This window comes from Vipera berus (assembly GCF_964194415.1).
Source record: "Vipera berus genome assembly, chromosome: Z".
NCBI classification, from domain to species: Eukaryota; Metazoa; Chordata; class Lepidosauria; order Squamata; family Viperidae; genus Vipera; species Vipera berus.
Window position 1 is genome coordinate 76,386,893 of NC_138205.1, and position 26,814 is coordinate 76,413,706.

The 26,814-nt window shown below is 34.3% G+C and overlaps 1 protein-coding gene across 1 annotated transcript in view; it reads right to left on the bottom strand.

Annotated features, from left to right (window-relative positions):
- Positions 1-26,814, bottom strand: part of ARPP21 (cAMP regulated phosphoprotein 21) — a 141,320-nt gene that overhangs the window by 61,575 nt on the left and 52,931 nt on the right. Inside the window, exons 9-10 of the mRNA XM_081345175.1 lie at positions 26,537-26,677; positions 9,827-9,935 (exon numbers count right to left, since the gene is read on the bottom strand). Of these exons, the coding sequence (XP_081201301.1) occupies positions 9,827-9,935; positions 26,537-26,677 (250 nt within the window). The remainder of the gene's footprint in view (positions 1-9,826; positions 9,936-26,536; positions 26,678-26,814) is intronic.

Sequence of the window (26,814 nt, forward strand, 5' to 3'; positions counted from 1 at the left end):
TTGTTTCATATGCATATAAAGAGACAAGGTAGCAATAATAATAATACCATTAACCTTATCTAATACCTTTAATTACATATTAACCAGTATGTGCATATACACAATAAACATACATTCTGTCTTTTTACTTGCCTTAATGTAAACATAAGACTTAGTTGCCAATTAGCAGGACACAAAACATTTGTTGTAATTGAGTAATGTCATTTATTTATCTTCCAAGTTAAATCTGCTGATTGTTAAGTCTTTTATATGTGAGCATGTATGCATGTTGAATCCAGTAGTACCTTTCTTGCAATAATTAATAAATCAGACTATTATTTAGTTATTTAGGTACCACACAGCTCCGGAATGACTTTGGGCAGTTCAGTAAATAACAAAATAAGATAAAAATACAGTATAAGAAAACAAGATGGGGAATCTGGTTAAACCATGCAGAAAGATGTACAAAACATTTCCAGTGAGGGATTCTACTTCTTCTAAATCAAGGTTTAGGAGAACAATCAGGGCTTTAAGGCCTTCTAGAATGCCATCAGGGTGAGAGTCATATGGAGTTCAAGAAATATTTATTTCCAGGGGAAGGTGCTATGGCATAAAAAATACATTTCCTGGGTCTTAATACAGTAGATGACATTTTTTAAATAAAAGCAATTAAGAATATAAGGAGGTACACTTATATATATTACACAATGAGGTAGGGAGTAAAGAAAAAGAAGAAAAATGGAAAAACACAGTGAGGTAGAAAATGATGGAAAGGATGGAAAACCCAGATACAAAGCAGGAGATACAAGAAACGTACCCAAAAGTTCAATATGGTATAATTACCATTACTGAAACATGGTGGGTTGAAACTCATGAGTGGAATATACTGATGGAAGGATACAAACTATTCAAAAGAAACTGACCTAACAAAAGAGGAGGTGGAGTTGCATTATAAATAAAAGATCACTACATCACTACATCTACAATTAGGATGAAAACCTCCTAGAATCAATATGGGTCAATATAAAAGGAAAAAAAGAATGACATTGCTATAGGTGTATACTACACATCACCCAACCAAGCAGAAGTAGTAGATGAATTTTTTGCTAAACAACTAACAAATGTATGTAGGGAATATATCACAGTAGTAATGGGAGACTTTATTTACCCCGACATCAACTAGGAAACAAACTCTGCAGCAAGTGGGAGATCAAACAGATCCCTAACCAACGTAGCTGACAACTTTGTCATCCAAAAGGTCGAGGATGGAATCAGAGGAAAAACTATACTAGATCTAATTATTACTAATAGAGAATAAGCGATAGAGGAAGTTGAAATTGCTGAAACTTTGGGAGAGAATGACCATGACATATTGGAATTCAATATAAGACAAACACAAGCAATAGAAAATAATCCAACCAGTGCCTTAAACTTTAAAAGAGCTGATTTTAACAAATTCAGAGAAAGCCTAAGAAAAATTCCATGGATGAAAATCCTAAAGGGGAAAACAACTCAAGAAGCATGGGAAACTCTGAAAAATATGATCATAACAGCCCAATCCAGCACAATGCCATTGAAAAAGAAAAACAAGAAATCCCAAGAAGAAACCAGCACGGTCCTCTTAAGAGAGAAGATGACAAGAAAGTAACAGGCAGTAGAGAAAAAGCAGACCTGCTTAATTCATTCTTTGTATCAATCTTCACACAAAAAGAAAGTATAGTCCAACCACCTACTAAAAACCTAACGTAAAAGACAAAGTGTAAAATAAAATAAGCAAGAAAATGGTTAGAGAACACCTATCTGATCTTGACAAATATAAATCAACGGAACTTGATGATTTACATCCCAGAGTTCTGAAGGAGCTGGCAGATGTTATGTCAGAACCATTGGACTACATCTTTCAAAAATCCTGGAACACCGGAGAATTACCTGAGGACTGGAAAAAAGCTGATGTGGTTCCCATCGTCAAAAAAGTGGGGAAAAACCCCAAAGGAAACTAACATCAACACCCGGGGAGATACTGGAAAAGAATGAAAAAAAACAGATCTCCAAACATTTAGAAACAAATAAAGCTATAACTAAAAGCCAGCATGGGTTTGTTGAAAACAGATCATGCCAAACCAAGCTTATTTCATTCTTTGACAAAGTGACTAAATTAGTAGATCAGCAAATGCTGTGGACATAGTATACTTGTACTTCAGCAAGGCATTCAATAAAGGAGACCACAACCTACTTCTTGGTAAGCTAGAAAAATGTGGGATAGACAGCATAACCACCCGATGGATTTGTAACTGCCTGAAAAACTATACTCAATGAATCATCCTTAATGGTACCAGATCTACTGTACATGGAAGCAAGTAAGCAGTGGGGTTCCGTCTTAGGCCCAATACTCTTCAATATCTTCATAAATGACTTAAATGAGGAAATAGAAGGGGAAACTCATCAAATTTGCAGCAAAGCCAACACCCAGAACAGGGCTTTTCAACCTTTTCACTCATTGTACCACTTTTAGGATATGGCAATATCCAAGTACCACCAGTCACCTAGCAAGGTGTCAAAAACTTGATGACCAAAAAAAAGTTAAAAAAAGTGATGAAGTACAGGTAGTCCTCGACTTACAGAAGTTCACTTAGTGACTGTTTGAAGTTATAATGGCACTGAAAAAAGTGTCACCCAAGCCACAGCCAAGCAAGATACCTGTTTGCCCGCCCGGTGGTGTTCTTCTTCCTGTCCAAGGTTTTCATTGTTGTTAGCATTTCTGTTCAGAATTGGCAGCAGGGGTGGGGTGGGGTGGGTGTTTGGTTTTTATTCCCCCCCATCTGCTGGGTGGTTGCAGCAGGTTTTGGTCACTTCACATGACCCTGGGACACTGTGACCATCATAAATATGAATCAGTTGCCAAGCATCTGAATGTAAATCACAAGACCCTGGAGATGCTCCAACATTCCAGCTGATCAGCGCTTCTTCTGGGCTCAGCAGAAGTGCCAGGATCAGTGCTGCTTTCCAGCTGATTGGTGCTTCTCCAGGGCTCAGCAGAAGCACCAGGATCAGCGCCGAGCTCCAGCTGGATCCTGGCCCTGATCCTGGTGATTCCACCGAGCCCTGACAGCCCCAAAGAAGCGCCGATCAGCTGGAAAGCAGCACTGATCCTGGCGCTTCCGCTGAGCCCCAACAGCCCTGCAGCTCCAGCCATCTCTCGCTCAGGCTTGTGCAGTGCTGCCACTGGTTCAGCTCATTCCCCTCCCCCGCTACCACTTTTCTAGGATGGTCGCATACCACCTGCTAGGTGCCAATGTACCACAGTTGGTACCTGTACCACTGGTTGAAAAGCCTTGCCCCAGAAAACAAGATTTTTGACAAGATTTTGACAGACTTGCACAATGGACCCTATCCAACAACATGAAATTTAATGTGGAGAAAAGCAAAGTTAAACCAAAGGTACAAGTAAAGATTAGGTGACATCTTGCTCAAAAACAGTAACTGTAATAGGGATCTTGGAATCCTAGTGGATGATCACTTAAATATGAACCAGCAGTATGCAGCAGCAGCCAAAAAAGCTAATACAATCCTTGATTGTATAAACAGAGGCATATAATCAAAATTACATGAAGTATTAGTACTGCTTTATAAAGCCTTAGTAAGGCCACATTTGGAATACTGCATCCAGTTTTGGTCACATTTACAAAAAAGATTTTTTTGAGTGCAAAGAAGAGCAACTAAGAAGATTAAAGGCCTGAAGACTAAAACATATGAAGAACATTTGCAGGATTTGGGTTTGGCTAGTCCAGAGAAAAAAAGGACTACGGGTGACATGATTGTTATATTCCAGTATTTGAGAGCCTTCCACAAAGAGGAGGGGCTCAACTTATTTACCAAAGCACCTGTAGTCAGGACAAGAAACAATGGATAGAAACTAATCAAGGAGAGAAACAACCTGGAACTAAGGAGAAACTTTACAGTGAGAACAATTAACCAGTGGAACAGCTTGCCCATCGGAAGTTGTAGGTGCTTCACCACTGGAGGTTTTTAAGAAGAGATTGGACAGTGACTTGTCTGAAATGGTATAGGGTCTCCTGCTTGAGCAGAGCATTGGATTAGATGACCTCCAAGGACCCTTCCAGCTGTATTCTGATTGATTCTGATTTATAGTATACCAGACATGCTAGCTTGCCAGCTGGACAGAAACCCAGTATTTCAGTACAGTTCAAAAATAATTTAAAAAGAGCTTTTCATACCTCATATGAGGACAGAATTATCTGTTAATTATTAAAGTAGTCTGTCCTTTTTCAGGTTTCCATGAAAACCTTTTAAGGTAAGACTGCTTTGAGTCAACCTGTTGACTTTAATTAATCAAGTTAGTCACATCTTTTTTTTCTCTTTTATATCCAATGCAATATTGGAAGGAAATTATGGGGGAAAAAGGCTCAGGACTATATCTATCTATATCCATTCACCTATCAGCAGAATAAATTTTCAAAAATCTGAGTAAAAGCCAACAATAAAAGGTTGATTTTTAAAAAATGGATCTAATTAAGGGCTGCAGAGGCAAAAACACATAAACACACATAATTTCCCAATTTATCCCTAAAAGATCCAGAATGTTTCTAATTGGTCTGCCATAAGACCCTTTCCCTCTTCCTCTCCAATCACATACTTTAAAGCAAAGCTGTTTTTCAGAAGTTAAAAATAATTCCAAAAACTGTGCTTTGTGTGCTTATCCCAAGTTGTTTAGGATTTGCACAAAAGGACTAAAAAAATGGAGGTCTGCTTGAATAAAGAGCAGAGAAGCTGCAAACTTGCTCATGCAAGGTCCAAAGGGTTTCCCTGAAACCATAACCTTAAAAAACTGTTCTGAATCCAGTAATAAAATTCTTTTTTGTGCAAAGCTAAATTGAACCAGCTGTTTTATGATTTCATGATTAAAAATGAGGAATGTATACTATTATTTTTCTGCATTTAGACAATCTTTTCCTTCTTAAAAATGAAAACTAAATAAAAAACTCAGCTTTCTCCCTACTCGACACTAAGCCTATTGCATTAAGTAGAATATATGTTTTTAAATAGATATGTAAAGGATTGCATCACCAATATTGCAATTCAGCTGGAATGAATAAATAGTTCAGAAGTATCTTAGAAGTAACTTGTGCCAGCAATTTTATCTGAGAAAACTCAGAAGTGAACACCACTGCCATGATCAAGTATTGCTTTTTTATTTTCCTCCAACTTCTTTGCTGAATATATATTCTCTTATTTTAGCAATATAACAAGGCTCTTTAGCTATCTTCTTAATTGCTACAATTGCAAACACTCTTTAACTATAGAAAGTAAAACAGGTTACTGAACAATAATATCAGAAAGTCTAAGAAATTATATCCAGGGCTGTGTTTTTGCTACTGACATTAAAATGTGAGGAAGAGATACAAGACAAAGAAGGGAAATTATTAATCAGCAACATCTGTGATAAGCATTTTTATAGCTACTTTTCATTAAAATCAAGCTTTTGAAGATTTTTAGAATTCTCTTAACATAATTGCTGTACTGAGAATGGAATCACTATTCTTTTAAACTTTAGCAAATTATTCAATATGAAAGATATTACGGTAATTTAGGCATTTATTAAAGGCTTATACTAAAAATAATCAAATGATTGCTCCATAGAATTTCTTCTATGTCTATTAAAATGAAATTTGATCTGAGACATTTGTATTAATGTTTCTTATATTTGGATGTACCTCATAGATCATCTGAGAAGGAGTTCAGAGTTTTAACTAAATTTTAATAAGCTAATGTAAAGTTATACAAAAATGATGGTGATAGGAGTCAGCTTTCTTGAAGTATGTATAGTAAGAGAAAATCTCTTTGAATTAAATGGCCCTTTTCATCTGCTAAGATGAGGAAAAGTTGCAGGTTTAATTTTCATCTCATGCCACTCAGACCAAACCTGAGGCTCCATTCTAGGGGCTGAATAGAAAGCCGCTGCACCCGTATTGTTTCTCTGTCTTCTCCTTTGTTCCACTATTAAAACTGTGAGCAGAGAATATACGGCTTAGGGAAAAATATATGCATTATTTTATGAAAGGATTGGATAATAATTCCTCCCAACATTCAGCTTTTCCTTACTTGCTATCTTACAATGTATTAGACTACCAATCCCATATTTCATAGCCTACGTGGCCATTTGCTGTAATTTATGGAACTGAGCAGTACTTCAGAAGCCTCTGACACTATAGAATGCTGCTATTTATCATATGCAATGCATACAAAGCTAAGCAGTGCATCTTAAAATCTAGGATTTTTTTCCCTAAAATGGCAATACGAATGATTATTTTCATATTCATCATGGGTAAAATGAGTTCAAGATGTTTCCTATTTTTTTAAAAAAACCTATGTACCACTGTTGAATATTCTAGTTTTGCTGGAAAGGTTTTGTTTTTATTAACACCCTATTAGTGAATTACTATATTTAAGAAATCTGCAAAATTTTGCCACTTTTCTCTCTCTGTATTGTTGGAAAAATGAGAATAAGTTTAGTTTTTTTTAAAAAAACAACAACAACCCACATCCTTTTTGCACTTGCATAGGCTATAAACTCCACTTATGATGAAGATATTGCAGTATGTAGTCAATACTTAGGCATTTTGAAGGCTGTAATTTTATATGTAGCCATAGCTTACAGAAACCATTTGGCATCTTCAATGGAATGTTAATTTTATAGGCTTCTTACTTATTTATGTATTAATGGTGTGCTGTATTTTTAAATTTTACATTGAGTCGGTATTGGACCATTACGCAAATAAATCTAAATTAAAAAAAAAATAAACAAGCTTCCTTTTAAATCAGAGGTGTCAATTTGAAGATTAGAGTTTTCAAGTCCATTTTGGTGGTCCCTAAACATCCATGAGCACAGCACTTAAATTTTATGGCAGAATCTTCCCATAGTTCTAGGCAAGCCTCAGCTGTGAAAGTCCACTGGGTGACCTTGGACCAGTCAATCTCTCTCAGCCCAACCCATCTTACAGGGTTGTTATTGTGTGGCAAATAGGAGAAGGAAGGAGTATTAGGTATGCTCACTATTTGGGGTTAACTTGTAAAAACAATAAAGAATAAAATAAAATAGACTTCTATTTTGTCCTCTAAATATTAGCATATTTAAAACAGGATAGATTTTCCTGTTTTGGGGTCAAATATAAGAAAAAAATGGATCTTAAGCATCTTTGTACCAGCCATGTTCACTGCATGATGGTTTTTATACACACGCCATGCATCAAAAATGACTTTATCAAACCAACCAAAAAATTACAACTACAGGAAACATGAGGTCAAATTGTTTAATAAGGACTTATTAAACATAAGTTTATGTCATATTTCCTGTAATCATTTTTATTCATATCCTGCCTTTATTATTTTTACAGATAATTCAAGGCAGCAAATATACCCAACTGTCCTCTTCCTGTTTTCCACACAACAACCCTGTGAGGTGATTGGGCTGAGAGTGACTAGCCCAGGGTCACCCAGTTGGTCTTCATGGCTAAGGTAGGACTAGAGTTACAATCTCTTGGTTTCTAAACTGATGCCTTAACCAATAATTCAACTGGGTCTCCTTTTTAATTTAAAAATTTACACACACACACACACACACACACACACACACACACACATATATATATTTAATTTAAAAATTTACATACACACACACACACACACATTTTTAGCAGTTGAGCTGCTAAATAGTGCACTTAAGTTACTGTCAGCTGAGAAAAATAAATGTTCACCTAAACAAGCAATGCATGTTTTGCCTCATTCCTAATTACTAAGTTAGGCAATGTAACATATCAGATGTCACACAAAATTATCATTATCTTTCTATTTATTTGGGAAGGGAGGGAGACATCTCTTTGCGAATCAATGAAGTTGCCTTATCCCCAATAAGTCTTTGGCTCATCTAATTCGGTAGTTCCTATTTTAATTGGCAGCAGCTCCAAAAGATTAATAATTGCTTCCATCTTAACCTCCTAGAACTGCTAGCATTAGTTTGTATAATTTTAATATAATAATGAACTCTGTTCTTAAGTTGCTATATTATATGGAACTTCTATTAATTGAATCCTGTGTTTTAGTCTGTCAATTGCCATTTCCAAGCTGTGAACTAAATAATAAGAAGCATTAGCAACTTTTTTCCCCCTCAACTGACATTTGAGAATTGGTGATCTGGGAAGCAGAACTTTTGTTTTTACATTCAAGGTCCTCTTGACCAAACAGGAGAAGAACTTATGATGATAATGATAATTTATTAAATTTATAGGCTGCCCAGAAGCTAGTGATTTTAGAATTTGTTCAGTATTGGTGTATATGGAAGTGACTTTACCTGAGTATATTAAGTTTGCATATGTAAAATAATTGGCATTAACTTTTAGTGGAAAATATATATTTTGTTATGCTAGGTGAAAAACTCCTGTATTGATTTAATCTAATTTCTATACTGTTTATCTCACCTGCATGAATGTAAATAAATAAAATAGTTAAAATTCCCCTGCACTTATTGAAAGAGTCAATATTGGAGATATAGCCATCAAATGAAGGAAAAGAAAATTAGAATCAAATAACAAAAAAGGCTGAAGTAGACTCACTGATGAGGGAGGAATATGCTTTTAACAATACTGCGCACAAGAGATTTCATCATGCTAAGACAACAATCCTTAAACTTTTACTATAAGCAAGAGGAAAAAAATCATAAAGTTCAGAAAGCATTCAGAGCTAAATGGGAAAGAAACAATCCAAAGAAAGTTTCATATTACCAACTAACCTTCATGTGCTGTGCTCCAGATTCTTCACCACTGTTTCTCCCTCATAATGTTTCCCCCATATTGCTTCCATAGTGGATTGTGTTTCTCACAATCTCTGCTTCCTATATAATATTTTTGCTTTTCAGAAAAAGCAAACAACTTGGATCCAGACAACAATTATGTATTTAAAAACAAAATAATAGTAAAAAAAGGATCTGAGGTTGAGTGACTCTAAAGTGCTAAAGATTTAATGAGAATATGCTCTTTAGCTTCCTGAGTAAGTTTATGAAAGCTTATACCAGAATCTAATTCTTTTGTAATTCTTTGTTTTTAATTGTGTTTTTATTATATTTAAAGTACTTTTTAGAGTAAAACACTTGCTTTTCAATTTATTTTCTATTAATAAAAACCACTTTAAAATATCCAATTCTAGAAACATTTATGTAATGATATTTACAATACTAATATCCTTAATGTAGAATTATACAATAAGCAGCACACGGGGTGGTGGGGGGTGGTTTCTGCCACATACATGCAAAAGCAAGCAAATAAGCTTCATTTGCAATAAAACATGGGGGGGGAAATCTCAAATATATTTTATCCAATGAAAAATCATGTTTAAATGACTGCAAGATCAGTTTAATCTCATTGAATTACTAAGCCATCTTCCTTATACTATTATTTATTCATAATCCTTTCAATCAAGTTGCATTACTGTAGAATTTGCCCTATGTGCCTAAGGTCACAGAAGCAGATGCCAAAATGTAGCTGACTAGTTATTCCACTCATTTGGAATAACTTTTGAACATTCCAAATCACCCCTCCACATGCAGCATTTCTTGTGTCAAGCAAAATTGCCCATGCAAACTGCCATTGCTAAAACAAACACATTTATGGCTTGAAACTAATCCACTGGATGCCAAAAAAAAAAAAACAACTGTAGGAGAAGGAAAGGGAAATACACAACAACAGAAATGCAGTAGCAATAACAAAAAAATGTCAAAAACATCAGTCAGCCCATTTCCAAAGTAACATAAAAAACAACTCTTGAACTGAGAACCAACCTGATTGTCTTCTTTATCAATACTAGAATTATCTCGCTTCAAGATAAATCGCTTCTGGGATTCTTCACCTTTTTCATCTTTTAAATGTTCAGAAAACCTTTGCTCTGGTCTGCCAGCAAAGTAAAACATATCAATAAAAACCCATTTTGTTTTGCTTTGAATTTTTCAGAACTATTTTTTTAAACTAGAAGTATTTAGAACATAGTTGTATTTGCTGATCTTCAGTACCAATGCAAGACACCTGCTCTATTATAGTAATTTTTGTTGTTGTTATGTCAGTGGCAAATTGACTTTTACTGAAGTGTTTAGTCTTGGATGGCAATGATCGAAGTACAAAAAAACCTCAAGCGATGTCAATTTGTATTTCCAGTCATCACGACCTTCAAATGCAGCAGTTCAGTGAAGCTTATCTAGACTGATAAGCACAGTAAAATTGATGGCAGTATTTTATATAATGCATCCCTATTACATTCAGTTGGTAACTGAAGGAGATGGGTTGACTGTTATTTTCTTTAAATAAATAATTATTCAGCTATTGAAGTACTGTGAAAAAAAACCCCAAATTGACACATTGTATTGATTTAACAATTGATTTATATTCCCTCCAGATGGCAATTAGACGTCAGATATTATGAGTTGACGGTTTCTATTTCAGAGGCTGAGATGAATTCTTCTGTTTTTTTGACAACCTTGTTCACAAACAATGTGGAGAAAGAAATGTTTTTTTTTACGTAAGTGCTGGTTTAGACATTTTTTTCCTCCAAGACACTGCACAGTTTATTTATATCCCAGATTTTGCTCTTTTAACCAAAACTTCATTAAGCAGCAGGTTCTTTTACAAAGTATAAAATATGTCCTTACATAATATGTGCTTTATTAATTCAGGAATGTTTATAAAATGCAAGGAAAAGTGTGCACACAAGGCCCCCTTCTCTACTTTGTATATGTGTCACTTCCACAAGTGTTCACAAGAAACAAGAAGAACTGAATGTGTGGAAATCTCCTGTCAACATGAGCAGCATGAAAAAAATAAAACAAAAAACAAGAACTTCCAAAACTTGGAAAAAGCTTATTTTAAAAATCAAAATTTGAAAACTAAAATGTTCACAGATTTTAACAAAAACTCTTCTCTTTTACATACACACAAATCAATCTTAATTTTAAATCATCACTTGACATAATATTTTTATTATTTTTATCTCAATTCTATTATTTTCTACTATTTTAGAATATAAACTTGGTGAAATTTAATAAGATATACTGTATACTGTATTGACAATACTGCACAATTTTTAATATTTTTTAACATTGCATTTATAAATACAACAAAATAAGAAAAAATTATTGTTTGCAAATCAGCTGGTGATTGTTTTAATACCTGTAGTTAATTAAACAATTTGATAATGCTACAACCAAAATCAGTCTACTCAAATATTGCTATACATCATACTTGATGTAACAAAAAGTGGCTGAAATTTTTGGCATTTGTTTTTCATCTATGTTCATGTATTTAATTTATATTTCCTTGGTTTTGGTTTTGTTCAAAGTATAATTAACTGCATTTTTATTCCAATACAGATAGCTAACTTCAAATACATTGTCTCTAGCACTTTAATGGTAGGTGTGGAAACATTTATTCATATCCCTATAGTACTTAGATCTGATTTCTAATCCCAAAGACAATTCAGTTCAGAATATTTATTTACACATTTCTTGTTGCTCTTATCATTACCATTATATTACTTCTCTGGATAGAATTGCAGTGATTATAAACAGCAACTCACGAAGGTAAATTAAAATTTAAAATCAGTTCACTGATGACACTGTTGGGAGTTCACCATTACTATTATTTTCCCACACTCTTTACTAGTAATAAATCAGGGCAGATGACTTTCACCATTACAATTCTTTTTCATCACTTCTAGTAGCACTGAATTATGCAGCCATAGTACTGTATACTAGTCATCTGACTCTTTAGACAATTCTATAATTGAGGTTTTATTGTACAAACCTTTGAAAAGCCGCTTCTGAAAATGAGTGATGTACCCCTCCTTGAAATATTAAAGCAGCTACATTCTTGGAAAACTTGCATAGCATTTCTCAGGCAGTTTGCATTAGAGCTTTCATGCACACATCCATTTTGATTTACCAGAAGTACTAGTGAAAAGTATTGTTTGTACATGCAGAAAAGTGAGAGAGCTTACCAAGCAGGCAAATGAGCCTTCCAAAAGATGTGGTTACTAAATGATTTGAAGAATAGTGTTTTGCCAATGGTAAGTAACCCTTTGCAAATATTTTTTTCATATATCATGACTTTTGAAAGGAATATGGTAAGATTCAAAGTTAAAAGGCTTTAAAAAAATCCTCAAAACTCTTGGAGACATACTTATGTCTCAGCCCAGCTTACTCAGAATTAAACCAGGAGTCCACCAATCAATATTAGTTAGTTTAATGGAGAGGCTGTATGGGGGGGAGGAAACCCAATGAACCAGAAGTTTTATTTCATAGGCATTTGAAACAACAAGCTAGATTGATCTCATGTGACATGAATCATTACTTGATCAAGCAACATTTAATTAAAATATGTTACCTGGTATAGGCAAATCTCTGGATAAATTGTAGTCAATTTGGAATTCTATTGCTAATATGCACAGATAAAATTATCATTCTATTCCAAAACCACTGATCTATAAAAGCAGAAAATCACACCAGTTTAAAAGCAGTATTGCAACACTCCACTTATAATTATGTGAAAACACTCGACACTGTTGTGTAGATAATTTACATTTGGATTGTTTAAACCAGTTCTAATATTTAATGAAATATATATAAAAATCTGCAATAACCAATACCATAAATGCAAATTGTACTATATTGCACTAATTTTAAAATCTCACGTTTTAATACGAATTCTGCTTTGATGTAAATTATGTAATAAATAATTTTAAAAATGCCACAATTTTCCAAAATTGAAGCAAAAGAGATAAATGAGCACGTGAGGATAACAATGTATCCATATCTTTCATCTGATAGAATAGACATACTGAAGATAGAATGGAAGGAAGCAAAAATTTCATCATAGAGGGGAAAACTGTATAACACCATATACATATAGCGTATTTCCCAGTGATTTTCTGCCGTAATGTTCTGCAGTTTCAGATGTGCTAGTTGTCAACTTATTTTATTCATCTTAAGACATCCCCACTTGCCTTTCTGGAAGATGTTTTATACAGTTTATACATTAAGCTACAATAATAAAAATCATATAATGCATTTCTAATCCTCAAAGAATACTGTAGGTATACCTACATGAACTATCTTAAAACAAGGTTACAGCAGTCTATGATTTGCTGAAGTCTGAATAAAAGGAATTCACAAAAAGTGCATAAGAAAACAAAAAATGTCATAACTCCCACAGGTTAATTCAATCATTCATGAAATGAGGAAAATTACATTAGTAGCCAAGTAATTAACTTCACTTTTAAAAAAAGAGTATTAAATTTAGAATTTTGGAGGACTGGAAAATTGTAAATTAGCTGTGCCAATCACAAATTATATTATCAAATTAATTTAACATGAATTATAGATCATATCATCATACAACTGAGTTATTTCTATTTAAGGACAGGACCCTCAGAAAGCTTGTGTTTGATATCTTTGTTTGGAAAGAAAAAGAAAAACTCTATTAACAGGTTAGTTTATTTTAAGTAGGCACTAAAAATATGGGGTAAATACACAAGTCCAGGTATATCACGTTTGCTCCAACACTAAGTATTTATAAAGAAGAATGATCTGTAGCTTGCAAGATTTAATACAACAAAGATGAAATCTTCTGAAATTTTCTTTTTGAAAGCTTAAATATGTCTTATTTTATTACATAAAATTCAGAACCTTTGTTGGATATTAGTTATACATTTAGAATAAAATGGGAAGAAAAAGTCCAAGAATGCATGCTTAAATATATGTAGAATTTAAACAGGTCAAATTTATTGTGAATATTACAGAGAAAACAGGCACAGGATGTTTCTTCATTGGTAAATCACTCCACTTTAATTGCTACTGGAAAGGTAATACTGAGTTACATTCAAATGCATCCCCCCCCTTTTTTATACTTGGTATCAGTTTCATAAGGTCCAATAGTTCTCGAGATGATTCACTATAGAATAAAACTAATTTTAAATACTGACTTTTTTCCCCTTCCCATCTGTCTTTCTGGTAAATGTTATTGAGCCCTATATTCCTACAAATTGAGTTTGCTATAAATACCTGCCGTGATACCTCATGCTTCTGAAAATAACATATAATTTCTTTTTTTGGAACAATGTTGGAGTGAGACAAATATAAAAAATAAGTCATTTTTTAAAAAAAACACCAATCCTAATATGATGAAGAATTTAATTGAACCAGAAAATCATTTATGGATTATAATTTTGCACATGATCGTGTACTATGTCTGAAGTTTGGATTTCTCTTAATCATAAGGCTTCAACATATTAGACTTTGTTTAAATCATTATAATAAATTATAATATTATTATAACAAAGACAGACTTTCTTAAACTAGATAAAAACTGCTATTGTTTTATCCTGATTATTTTTTATTATACTGGTTGCATTTGTTAATTATTACTGATCTGCTTTTAATAATAGTTACAACTGATATAAGGTCACCTTTTATATAGTACTATTCTAAGGTTTCTTTGAAAATGGCTTACCTTTGCTTTCTTGTTTCTTTCCTCTCTTTTTTAGATTATGCTTTTAAATGTACTAAAATAAAATAAAAACAAAGGCTTCATATGCATTAAAGAAACTTGTATATTCCTAAACAATCCTAGCTATTGCTTCTCAACAATTATTGAATCAATTAGGCATACATAAGAAGAGAATGTGGTACATCATACTCTGAAGGAAGGCCATGCCGTAAATAATATTTATCATTATATCCTTTCTCAAGGATTTTCACATTGATATGGGAAGTGGTACATATACAATGTATACTTGAAAGAACAGATAGCAGATTTCTTTGTTCCTAAATATACAAACAGAAGATTCTTGTTTTCAGGTGTTATCCTGTAGGCTAAATGTACTTTTTCCAGCTTTCTGGTTCAAGCAAAACTTTGGGATGGAATAATTATTATTACTTCATACTGCAGAATTAGTGACATGCAATAAAATGCACATTCATTTGGGGAAAAGAAATGGGATAATTCTGTTTGCTGTCTTTCTTGCAGGAATTATAGGATTAAAGGAATAGCCCATTTATCCTTTAATAAAACAAATTTATTAAACTACTAAAGTACTCAGACTAAATGGATTTAGTTCAATCTTGGTAGAGCTTGAGTAGTAGTTCCTTCACAATGATAGTGGGATTTAATTAATGGAAGCATATCTTCAACATTTGTCCATAACCTTTACTAATTCAATCTTCTCAAGAAGAAAAATAAGACTAATTATTTTGTTTAAGGCATAATGTAGTTCTTAACTTATGATCACAATTGGAACAGGAACTAAACAATATGGTTAAGTGAGTTAAATGAATTTTGATCATCTGCGGGGACATTGCAATGGCCGTAAGTACAAGGACTGGTTATCTATTACCAAGTCATTTTTTCAATACCAACATTAACTTTGAACAGTTTTTAAACACATGGCCGTAAGCTGAGGACTACCTATTAACTACCATAGGAGAACAAGTTTAATGAACTAATTAAGGCATCGGTCTAGAAACCTAAATATCATGACTTCTAAATATCATCTTAGGCAGGAAGCCAATTGGATGACTTTAGGCCAGTCACTCTCTTTCAGTCCTATCTATCTTCCCATCCTCACTGTGTACAATCTTTTAAATGTACAATCAATCAACCTTGGTACATATACAGTAAAAACAAAATGGGCTTAACTGCTAATTTCCTGGCAATAAACTTAAAATGGTGATGTAGATGTTATATTAGAAACTGAGAAAAATCTAGACTTCCGGTTTGCTGATGCAGCCACTATGGATGCTTGGAGGATAACTCTTGTCTTCCACGTCCAGTTTCACATCGCTGGGGGCCCCTAAAAGGGTCAAAAAGTCACCCCAGAGAGGTGACCAGCAAGGGGGGTCTTTCGCAGAAATGTGGAAGAGCGGCAACTCTCCTGTCACTGCCTGGATTCCCTTCGAACTGGCGGACGAAAGACCACCCATAGCAATATGGCTGTTCACTAAGCTGCAGACAGCCGAAGTCACGCTTACCACCAGACAACATTAAAGCAGCGTGGAAGAGACTGGGTGAGATCTCTCTTAAATTCCAACTTTTTTTCCACCTAAGTAAGCTGCTAAGTACTTTTTCCCCCTATGGAGAGGAAGGGGGATTTTAGCCCTCCTTCCAGAAATAGCGGTGATTGAATATACAGGGAAGATTTAAAAAAACATTGAAAAAATAATTGGATCCCAACTAGAACTTTATTTTCTAAAAATTGTGGATTAAAAGTTTTAGATCATCTACTTTTTATTCCCTATTTTCATTTGAAAGTTTGGGTTTTTCCTCCTAAAATAGAAGAAATAATTGAAAGGAATTTTCTAAACTGTTGGGGGACATCTTGTGGCCAAACCTGAAATTGCAATATGCTATTTTTAAAGAAAAGAGACCTGGCTGATGTTTTAGAAAACAAGATAAGATTCATGTAACCTTGAACACCAGCTGTGAGAGTCTTAGCTGTTTCTTATTTACTGAGGAGGGGAAAAAAACTGTAAAAGTTTTCAATTTAATTCATCACTATGTAAGACCAGGAACAGACTTTTACTATGGAAGAAATGTATTATCAAACTCACCAAATGCTTCTTACAGTCGGTGATGAAATAAGAGTTTTTAGAAAAAAATTAGAAAGTGTCTTAGATAAGCAAACTCAAACTCTGACTACAACTAATAAACTATCTATACAGAATACAACAGAAAAAATTGAACAATCAAATATCTTGACAGAAGATATAATCGCCCAACAAGTACAGATAAGAGAAAACTCAGAAAAAACTCTGACAAAATGGTTGGAGGAAAAAACCTGCTATATAAATCAGAAGGAAGATCAAAATGAGAAACATATGAAAGCAAAGATAAACAGTCCAGGACAACTACGTCAAGAGGAGAAAATAGAGAGAGGATCTGGTAGTTCTGCCAGACCCTTCAACCTTCCAAAAATGGTGATTGGATGGTCATCTCAATATGATACAATAATACAACAGTTCTTTGATGATCCTGAAGTAAGGACATAAAAGATGACTTGGCAAAGGAAAAAAGCCAGAATAAGACTGAAGAAGAATGGTGTGGACATATTTAGGAGATTTAAAATAGAATATATTTAAGTAGACAAGACATGTATTTTGAATATGAGATACTGTTATGATGTGAAGATAAAGAAAAATGTTGGCTAATTAAAACCTAAATGTATAAATGTCAATAGTTAAATTGAAATATTGAGTTGTTTATAAAGGTTAGATAAAAGGTGATTAAGATATATATGTTAAGAGTGATTAATGTAATTAATATGTATGGATGTAGTGATAAGAAACAGAATTATAAGCTTAAATATGAGAAAGTGGACATAAAGAAAAAGAGAGGATGTATTAAATGCTGAAATGGGAGAAATCTTGGTTTCTTGGTGAAAATAAGAATATTACAATGTATTACTAATCTTGTTGATATGGAAGTGACATACCGTATTTTTCGGACCATAAGACGCACCTGACCATAAGACGCACCCAGTTTTTAGAGCAGGAAAACAAGAAAAAAATGTTCTGAACCAAATAATACCGCTATACTAAAACAGGGCTTTTCAACCTTTTCATCCATTGTACCAGTTTTAGGACAAGGCAATGTCCGAGTACCACCAGTGGCCCAGCAAGGTGTCAAAAACTTGACCCCCCCAAAAAAAGAAAAAAAATGATACAGGTAGTCCTCGACTTACAATGATTCACTTAGTGACTGTTCAGTACGACGGCACTGAAAAAAGTGACTTATGACCATTTTTCACACTTTTGACCGTTGCAGCATCCCCAGGGTCATGTGATTTACATTCGGATGCTTGGCAATCGATTCATATTTATGGTGATCACATTGTTCCAGGGTCATGTGATCGCCTTTTGCAAACTTCTGACAAGCAAAGTTAGTGGGGAAACCAGATTCACTTAACAATCATGTTACTAATTTAATTTCTCTCTCTCCTTCTCTTTCTCTCTTTCTCCCCCTCCCTCTTTCTTTCTCTCTCCTCTCTCTCTCTCTCTCCCTATTTTCTTTCCCTCTATTTCTCCCTCTTTCTCTCTCTCCATTTCCCTCCCTCTTTCTCCTTCTCTCTCCCTTTCTCTCCCTCCCTATTTTTCTCTTTTTCTCCCTTTCTCTCTCTCCCTCTTTTTTCTCCTTCTCTCTCTCTCCCTTTCTTTCTCTCTCCCTTTCTCTCTCCCTCTCTCTTTCCCTCTCCCTGTTTCTCTCTCTCCATTTCTCTCCCTTTCTCCTTCTCTCTCTCTCCCTTTCTCTCCCTATTTCTTTCTCCTCTCTCCCTCTTTCTCTCCCTCCCTATTTCTTTCTCCTTCTCTCTCTCTATTTCTCTCCCTCCCTCTCCCATTGTTCCTTTTTTTCTTCCTTCTTTTCTTCCTTTCTTCCCTCTTTGTCCTTCCCTCTCTGCGTTAGAGCAGTACCCGTGGAGGCGGCCCTGCGGCCTGGCTTTTTTTTGCAGAAAGCAAGCAGAAACGGAGCGAGGGATATTGACAGGAACGCGAATTGGCCGATCTCGCGCTCCTGCAATCTCCCTCATTCGGTTTCAGCTTCCCTTGCTACAAGAGAAAGCAGGCTGAAATGGAGCGAGGGAGATTGCAACAGCGCGGGATCGACCAATTCGCATTCCTGGCAATCTCCCTCGCTCCATTTCAGCCTACTTTCTGTTGTAGCAAGGGAAGCTGAAACCGAGCGAGGGAGATTGCAGGAGCGTGAGATCGGCATTTCTCAGCACGTGTCGATTCGCACTCCTGGCAATCTCCCTTGCTTTCCACTTGTGGAGGTTGGGGCTGGCCATACAGATCACTTTCGGACCATAAGATGCACCCTCCCTTTCCCCCCCACTTTTTTGGGGAAAAAGTACGTCTTATGGTCTGAAAAATACGGTAGATATGTATCTGGGACATTAGATATTGAGGGGAATTGTGACAAAGGAAATTGCGGTCACTCAAAAATTTGGAAATGATAAATATTAAATGTTTAATTTAAATATTAATGCAAAATTAAAGCTGGGAAAAATTATAAGGTTATTGATGGTCCAAAAGATGGATTATCAAAATAAATAAGATATATAAAATCATTGATAAATGTAAGAAAACTACTAAGTAGCTGAAGGATAGAATAAGAGTATACAGTATTAATTTAGATAAGAGACAGTATGTATTACAGGAAGAAAGAGAGGAAATATTGGCTGTAATAGTTTGTAAAATTTGTATTAATACATATTTGTATGTAATGGAATTATTATAACCCAGACACCACATTTTCCAAAGACATAATTGTAACTTTGGAAAATTATTTTAAAAAAATTGTATATAGAAACTTAGAAAAATCTAATGTAACACAGAAACATTTTCTATGATATTGTTATTAGCTACCCCATCACCACTCCATTAGTATTATATGAAGGTTTTCTGTAGTTATAGTAGCAGTAGCCTATATACCATTGATTCTAAAAGCTATGCTCTAAGTATATTGTAAAGGAATTTAGAGCTACCCTTGGGGAAAGTATGAAAGAGCCATTAAAGGGGGAAGGAGGAAACAAGCCATTAAGGAAGAACTCAGAAAAAATATTACTCAGCCAAGAGATTGAGGTAAGCATGAGAAATCAGGTCAAAATTATCCTAGATTGATTTTGTTTATGGATGGAGAGAAACTTAGATAGCCTTTCAAGATTATATTCAATAACAATAAAATACCATTCCTAGATCTCTATGATGTCTGTTCCTTTATTAAGGTACTTTATGAGACATGCTGTAAAATTTTCAACTATATAAAAGCATAATCTATAATAAAAAGGCAACATATTCAAAAAACAGAATGAAGTAAAAAAAACCCACCCAGATATTATAAGATAGCAGACTATTTAAAGGCACAATATTAACAAAATTCAAGAAAGATGTTTATCATGAAGCTGAAGTTCTGAATTGAAAAAAATGGGTAATAAAAGTCATATACATTCTACATATTTTCTACAATTGTCAGTTGTACAAATATTTTTGATTTTCTATAGTCGTATCCTAATTTGATATAATTGATGCAGGATTTTCCATACACAGATCTGTTAATGCAATGAGGAAATATGGATTAAAAATACAAATATTTTGATAGATATGATATAAGGGTTTTTAAGGTTAAATAAGATTTAAAAAATTAATATGCAAAGCAAATGAAAGAATTGTCAAATTGTACAATTCATTTTAGAAACTTAAAATTAAAGGAAAGAAAATATGATGTAGAACAAGAAATATGGAAAATCATCTCATTTTTCTTTCTTAAAGGGCATTCAGATAATTAGACATCCATTTAATATACAATACCCATTCTCTTTTAAAATAAATTACAAAAAACATACAAAACATGCTTTTGGAATTCTTTCAAATTCCCTAAAATAAAATGGTAGGAAAATAAATAAAAAAATAGTAGTTAAATAATACGTTGTAGCTGATATAACTGGGAAAAAGAAGAATTAGAATGGAACAACCGTTAACTTTCTAAGTCTTTTTCTGCCCGTGATCTCCCATGGAGATTAACTGTGGATAATTTTTGGAATGCTTTTCTACACTGTGCCTGGTTGGTTCTGGCACATTTTAGAACTTGATAAACATTCAGTGAAATTTCTCTCTGCACCAATGTCATTCCATTCCATGTTGGTTTTAGGGGAATAATTATAGAAGAGCAGATAAAGCCAGGGGGATGCAGTTAAGTGAGTCACCTACTTAGAATTGTTACATTCCCACAAATGTCCAACCCATCTGGAATTCTGTTGACCCTTTCCTACTACCAATTTAACATTGAAAGTTGATTAGATTCTTGTGTATTGGTTTGAGTAATAAATCTTCTTGACTGCAAATTAAATTATGGTCCTGTTTTTTGGGGAATTGACAGTAATCCTACTGATGGATTGAAAACATTGAACTCTTTATATAATTCAACACTAACTTCTATTGGTTTGTAATGACTAAAATATGTCTCCCCATCAGTTTAGAATTTCCTATAATCTGAAAAATTTACTAATCATATATGGCAACATACAGGGGCAAAACATTTGGATTCTGTACTACTGACATGAATATAAGTAAGCATAAGGAAGCTTCTGATTTGGGGAAATAGTAAGGAAAATACTTCAAAATATTTTTATGAGGCAAAAACATTTGCATTGAAAGAGAAAGAGCAAATTATTTCAGATCCTATCGAAGTAATAATTACATATTTCTCATATTAGATTTAAGAAAAATGTATATATTTCCAGCCAGAATCCACTTTGCTAAAATAATACAAAGACTTTACATTCCTTCCTTACCTTAAATAAATAAATAAAGTTGCATAACTTTAATTTTTATAGGTAGAAATTTTATCAGGTAAGGAAAAGAATGTAAAACAAATGTAAAAATATGCATTAATTTACTTCCTTACCTATGAAGTAACAAAGATAGGTGTCACTGGCGTGTTAATGATAACCAATTCAAAACCTCTAGGTGACCCTGTGGTGGTTTCATTAGATACTGCAAGTATAAGGGACTAGATGAAGCTGGTCATCTAGGGATATCACAAAATATCTAAGACAGGCTAGCTATCAGGCAAGAAGATTAAAATAAAAGGAAAATATACATTTAATGATGATAATAACACACACACACACACACACACACCCTTAACCCACAAATAGGACAGTATTATCAGAGTTAAAGAGCATAATGTCTGATTCTCATTAAGAAAATAAGTATACCAATTCAGATTGCATATGTAGATTTCTTCAATTAATTATTCTTTATATAAAATAAACAACTGCACATAGCAAATTAAATATTGATAAGTAAACCAATTATAAGCTTTCATACATCGTCATTTAAATGCAGATTTTTTTAAAAAAAGGTTTACTGGATTGCCCTGCAGCAGAAGAGTTTCTCCTTCAGATTTAGGGTATTTAAACCTGAATTCACAGAACCATAGAGCTTTATAACAAAATGAATAAGATTTTGAAAGAAAGCAGATACTTAAAATCAGAGAAATAAATACTGATTTTTTGAGAATTAAATGGAAAAGGCATTGGTCTGGAAATCAAAAAATGTGTTATGTTTGAGATAGTTAATTAAGTTAAATCATTTTCAGTACCAATATTTCCTTTTGTAATGTTCCACTTAGAAAGACAGAAATGGAGATTAATTGTTTTAATTTTATTTATACCAAGATTATAATTTGAATTTTGAGGCTAAAGAGATTAACAAAGACAGTAATGATTTTAATTAATACTTTATAATAGTCCATTACAATACCTCAGTTCTAGAATCCATGACCAGTTCAATTTCAAATTTAGAGATTATATTACAGTAAAAAAAATAATGACTGAATCATTATACTTGATTCACTTTGCTTACATTTTGTCCCTGGCTGTATGTGTAGGACTTTTAGGAGAATGAGAAAGCATTATACAAACATTTCATGGAAAATCTTAGCTTATTGGACTTTATGTAATATTTTTATAAAGACAAGATATGAACTAATTGAGAACAAAAAAACATTTATGCAATCAGGAAATATAGAAGAGGGACCACAAAAGTTGTTATTGTTGCATTCATAAATAATAAAATAGTGAGTCCTTTTTTTTTCTTTTTGCCAAAATACTCATCAACAACTGTGTTTTTTTAATTCTGCTTAGAGTACATGTAATACAATTTTGGAAAAGAATCTTTACAAACATCTTTACCATTATTTAAGCTGTTGGATCAATATACTTGTTTCACAATTTATCCACAAGAGATGAATTTTCCACCATGAGCTAATTTTGTGTATTTGTATTATAACAGAAATCCACACGGCACAAACGTTCAGCGTGCTAGGTTACTTATTACCATACATTGTCTGCTTAACTTTGAGCAGTGAATCCCCCACAGACATACAACTGAAATCTCTATCAAGCTAATTAAGAAATTGATTACACTGTGGATTTTAACACTGATGATGGCAAAAAAAAATTCTGGGGTTATAATACATTTAAAAATATATTCACTCTTAGCTAGTAAGTCTAATATTTATGGATTTAAACATATTAGAGATACCTACTAAAGGAAAAACTTTGATGCAGGCATTGAACCAATTAGCAACTGTTTAAATCAAGTGTGTCTTTTCTTGGAATCATGCACAAAGCAACATGTATTTTATGGTATATACTGCTAAAGTATCCTTACATGCAGAACTGCTTTGTTGATTTAACAGGATATTTTTATATTTTAAGAGGAGAAAAATGTAATTGATTGCTTGAGCAAAAAGAACTATTTTTAGATTGGAGTGTCAGAAAGAAGAAAAAGTAACAAGTACAAAGAGGAAAAAAGACTAATAAGAGAGGTAGAAGAAAGGAATTAATTGTCTTAAATGATATGACTCATGTAACTAATTATTTAGCTTCAAAATTAATATATATATATATATATATATATACAGTGTTTCCATTAGTTGCTTTCATCCAAAAATTTTCTTACAGAAGCCAGGTACACTGAATCATTCACAGAGAAGCTCTATGGACTGGTTTACATTTTAATCTTCAATAATTAATTGAACAACAAATTAATCTGCATAGATATGTTGCCTTCAATAAACAAAACAAGACAATCTGTATCTACAAAAGTTTCCTGTGCCCAAAAAAGTGACTGAAAAAACATCAAACTTATAGAGTGGCGTGTAATCTGAAACCCTCCTAATTAGAAATTAAGCATTATTGTAAAGATGCGCAAATTATTTCTCCCTAAGGGACAAATTAGCTTGAGCCAAGTAGATCAAAAGCCCCATGATAGAAATAAGTAGCTCAATTTCCCTGTGGGCATGCTTAAAGCAGTGTTTTTCAACCACTGTTCCACGGCACACTAGTGTGCCGCGAGATGTTGCCTGGTGTGCCGTGGAAAAAATTGAAAAAACACTGACCTAGGAGACAGCGGTGAGAGGAGGAGGAGGAGGAGGAGGAGGAACAGCCGCGGGTGGAGCGGCGCTGCAAGACTCTCTGGCGGGGAGCGCTGGGCACCGGAGCCTTGGCTAAGCTGACGGCCCTACTTCGCTGGAAGCAAAAGCCTGGGAAAAGAAGTGGGCTCGACCTCTCTAGGCACCAGGGCTCCATGGCAGCGTAGCCCCGCCCCCTTCCCTGGCTTCGGAGGGTCTCTTGCTGAAGAGAGAGAAGCTGGGGAGAGACGACCGGCTCGCTTATCGGAAGAGGACAGACGGGCGGCCAGCCCGGCTCGCCTGAGCTGTCGCGTGGTTGGTTGCCTGCAACGTTCGAAAAAGCTCTTCTTCCCCAGCACGCGCCGCTTACTCCTTACTCCCCGCGCGGCTGAGGATGCGAGACTCCCGCCTGGTCGGCTGCCTGGCGCCGCTTTCTTTGCTCGCCGCGACCCCTCGCCCCAGCCCGAAATAGAGGGATCTGACCGCTTCGCTCTTGGAGGCTTCGCTTGCGTCTGAAAAATTACATGGCTGATTTTTTTTTTAACCTGTCCTTTTGATACGTTGCATAATAAAATGTCCTTTGGACCAAAGCAATTAAAAACCTTTGGGGTTTCCCCCCCCTCTGGAGTGAAGTGCTTTTGATGGTAAAGGTGAGAAAGAAAGAAAAAAGGAAGGGAAAAAAGGAGAAAGGGGGAAGGGGAAAAGGGAGGGAGAAAGAAAAAAAAGGAGAATAGAAAAGAAAGAGAGAGAGAGAGGAAGGGAGGAAGGAAGGAAGGAAAAAAAGCAGGAAGAAAAATTAAAAAGAAATGCAAGTAGCTTCCAGTTTCCACAACAAGTAGAAAGCAAGAAATTGAGAGAGGGAGGGAAAGAAAGTGGGAGAGAGAAAGGCAGGAAAGAAAGGAAGGAAGATAGAAAGAAAGAAAGAGAAAAGAAAGAGAGAAAGAAAGAAAGAGAAAAGAAAGAAAGAAAAATAAATGAAGGAGAAAAATGCAGAAAGAAAAATTAAAAAGAAATGCAAGTAGCTTCCAATTTCCACAAGTAGAAAGCAAGAAATTGAGAGAGGGAGGGAAAGAAAGTGGGAGAGAGAAAGGAAGGAAGGAAGATAAAGAAAGAAAAGAGGGAGGGAAGAGAGGGAAGGAAGGAAGGAAGAAAGAAAAGAAGAGAAAAAAGAAAATACAGAAAGATAAATTAAAAAGAAATGCAAGCTTTCCTTTTCCTTCACAGCAAAAACAAACAAACAAAAGCCCCAAAATAAAATAAAATAAAATAAAATAAAGAGGCTAATAATAATAATAATAATAATAATAATAATAATAATAATAATAATAATAATAATAATAATAATTATTATTATTATTATTATTTGGAAGGGACCTTAGAGGTCATCTAGTCCAACCCCTTGAGAACACAGGCCATCCTCGACTTACGACCGTTCGTGTAGCGACCGTGGGGAGGCCCAACGGTGCGGAAAACGGTGGAGTGCCTCGTGATTTTTTTCATGAAACAAGTGTGCCTTTGCCCAAAAAAGGTTGAAAAACACTGGCTTAAAGGATCTACTCTTTTGCATGCATCTCTTTCCTATATTGTAGCTATCTCTGTTCACATACCTTATTTTCATCCACTCACACAATTTCCTCCTATACTAAGATACATCACTCCACACTGCAATTAGGATTTTAAAACATTCTGCTTCCTCCAATAGGAATCTTATTAAAAGCCTCATTGGCACAATGACATTATTTGAGATAAAAAAATAAATGCTGCTCATGAGAAAGGGGGCAGATCTTTGATTTAAAACTGTGCAAGGAACCTTCCCAGCGTTCTCTACAAGCCAGAAATTTTCATTTTTAAATTTTACATCATTTAATATTTGCCTAGCTAGTATCATCAGTATTTTATGATACAAAAAACAAGGAATACATTATTCAGGCTTGGCTTTTTTATGACACCAAACTCTTATATTACAATATATACGTTTTTGAAATAATCAGATGCGTTAAATTTATTTGCTATGCAAAGTGAATTAATTCAGACATAGTTAAAAGCTTTTTTTCCATATGGGAAAAAGAGTTTATATTAATAAAGCATTCAATCTTGAAAAGGTCTATATAAAAAGGGAGGCGAGTTGGTTGGAAATGCCATATTGTTTTAAAGCATATTCATTAAATGTACCATTCCCCATCATCGGCTGGACTATTATAGGTATAAATCATATCTATTCTTCCAAAAACACTGGAGTGCATTATATTTATTATCAAGTAATAATAAGAAAGCAGGAAAACAACTTTTCATTGTAGAGGCATGCTACAGAATAATTTTCTTATCCACTGAGTGATTTGCTTTGGGACATTGTTTGATTTTGGTGGTCTTCAGAATGAGATTGGGATTATCCAAATGAGAATGAATGTGGGGGAAAAAATCACTCAATATTTAAGAAATAGAACAAAAGAACAAAGAAACATTTGGATATAATGAATGAAATACAATCAGGATTTTTAGGAAAGAGGAATCAGAAAGCAAAGAGAGGTAGCACTTACATTCGCATGTTGCTGGTCTTGTTGATAATTACAGATTTCCCAGTCTGATCCACATTGTGATCCATGCCAAAGTAAGCCGCCACTCTGTGCACCAGCATTCGCTGATACGATGACATCTGGGGGAACTTTTTATAATGATTACTGGAACAAAACGTCAAAGGGCTCAATATGCTGTCTCTGACATGATAGAATAACAGCAGTCCACTTTTTAAACATATGTAAAATCACACAGACTTTATGCTGAATTCTCTAATGGCAAGAATGGACATCTTACTGAT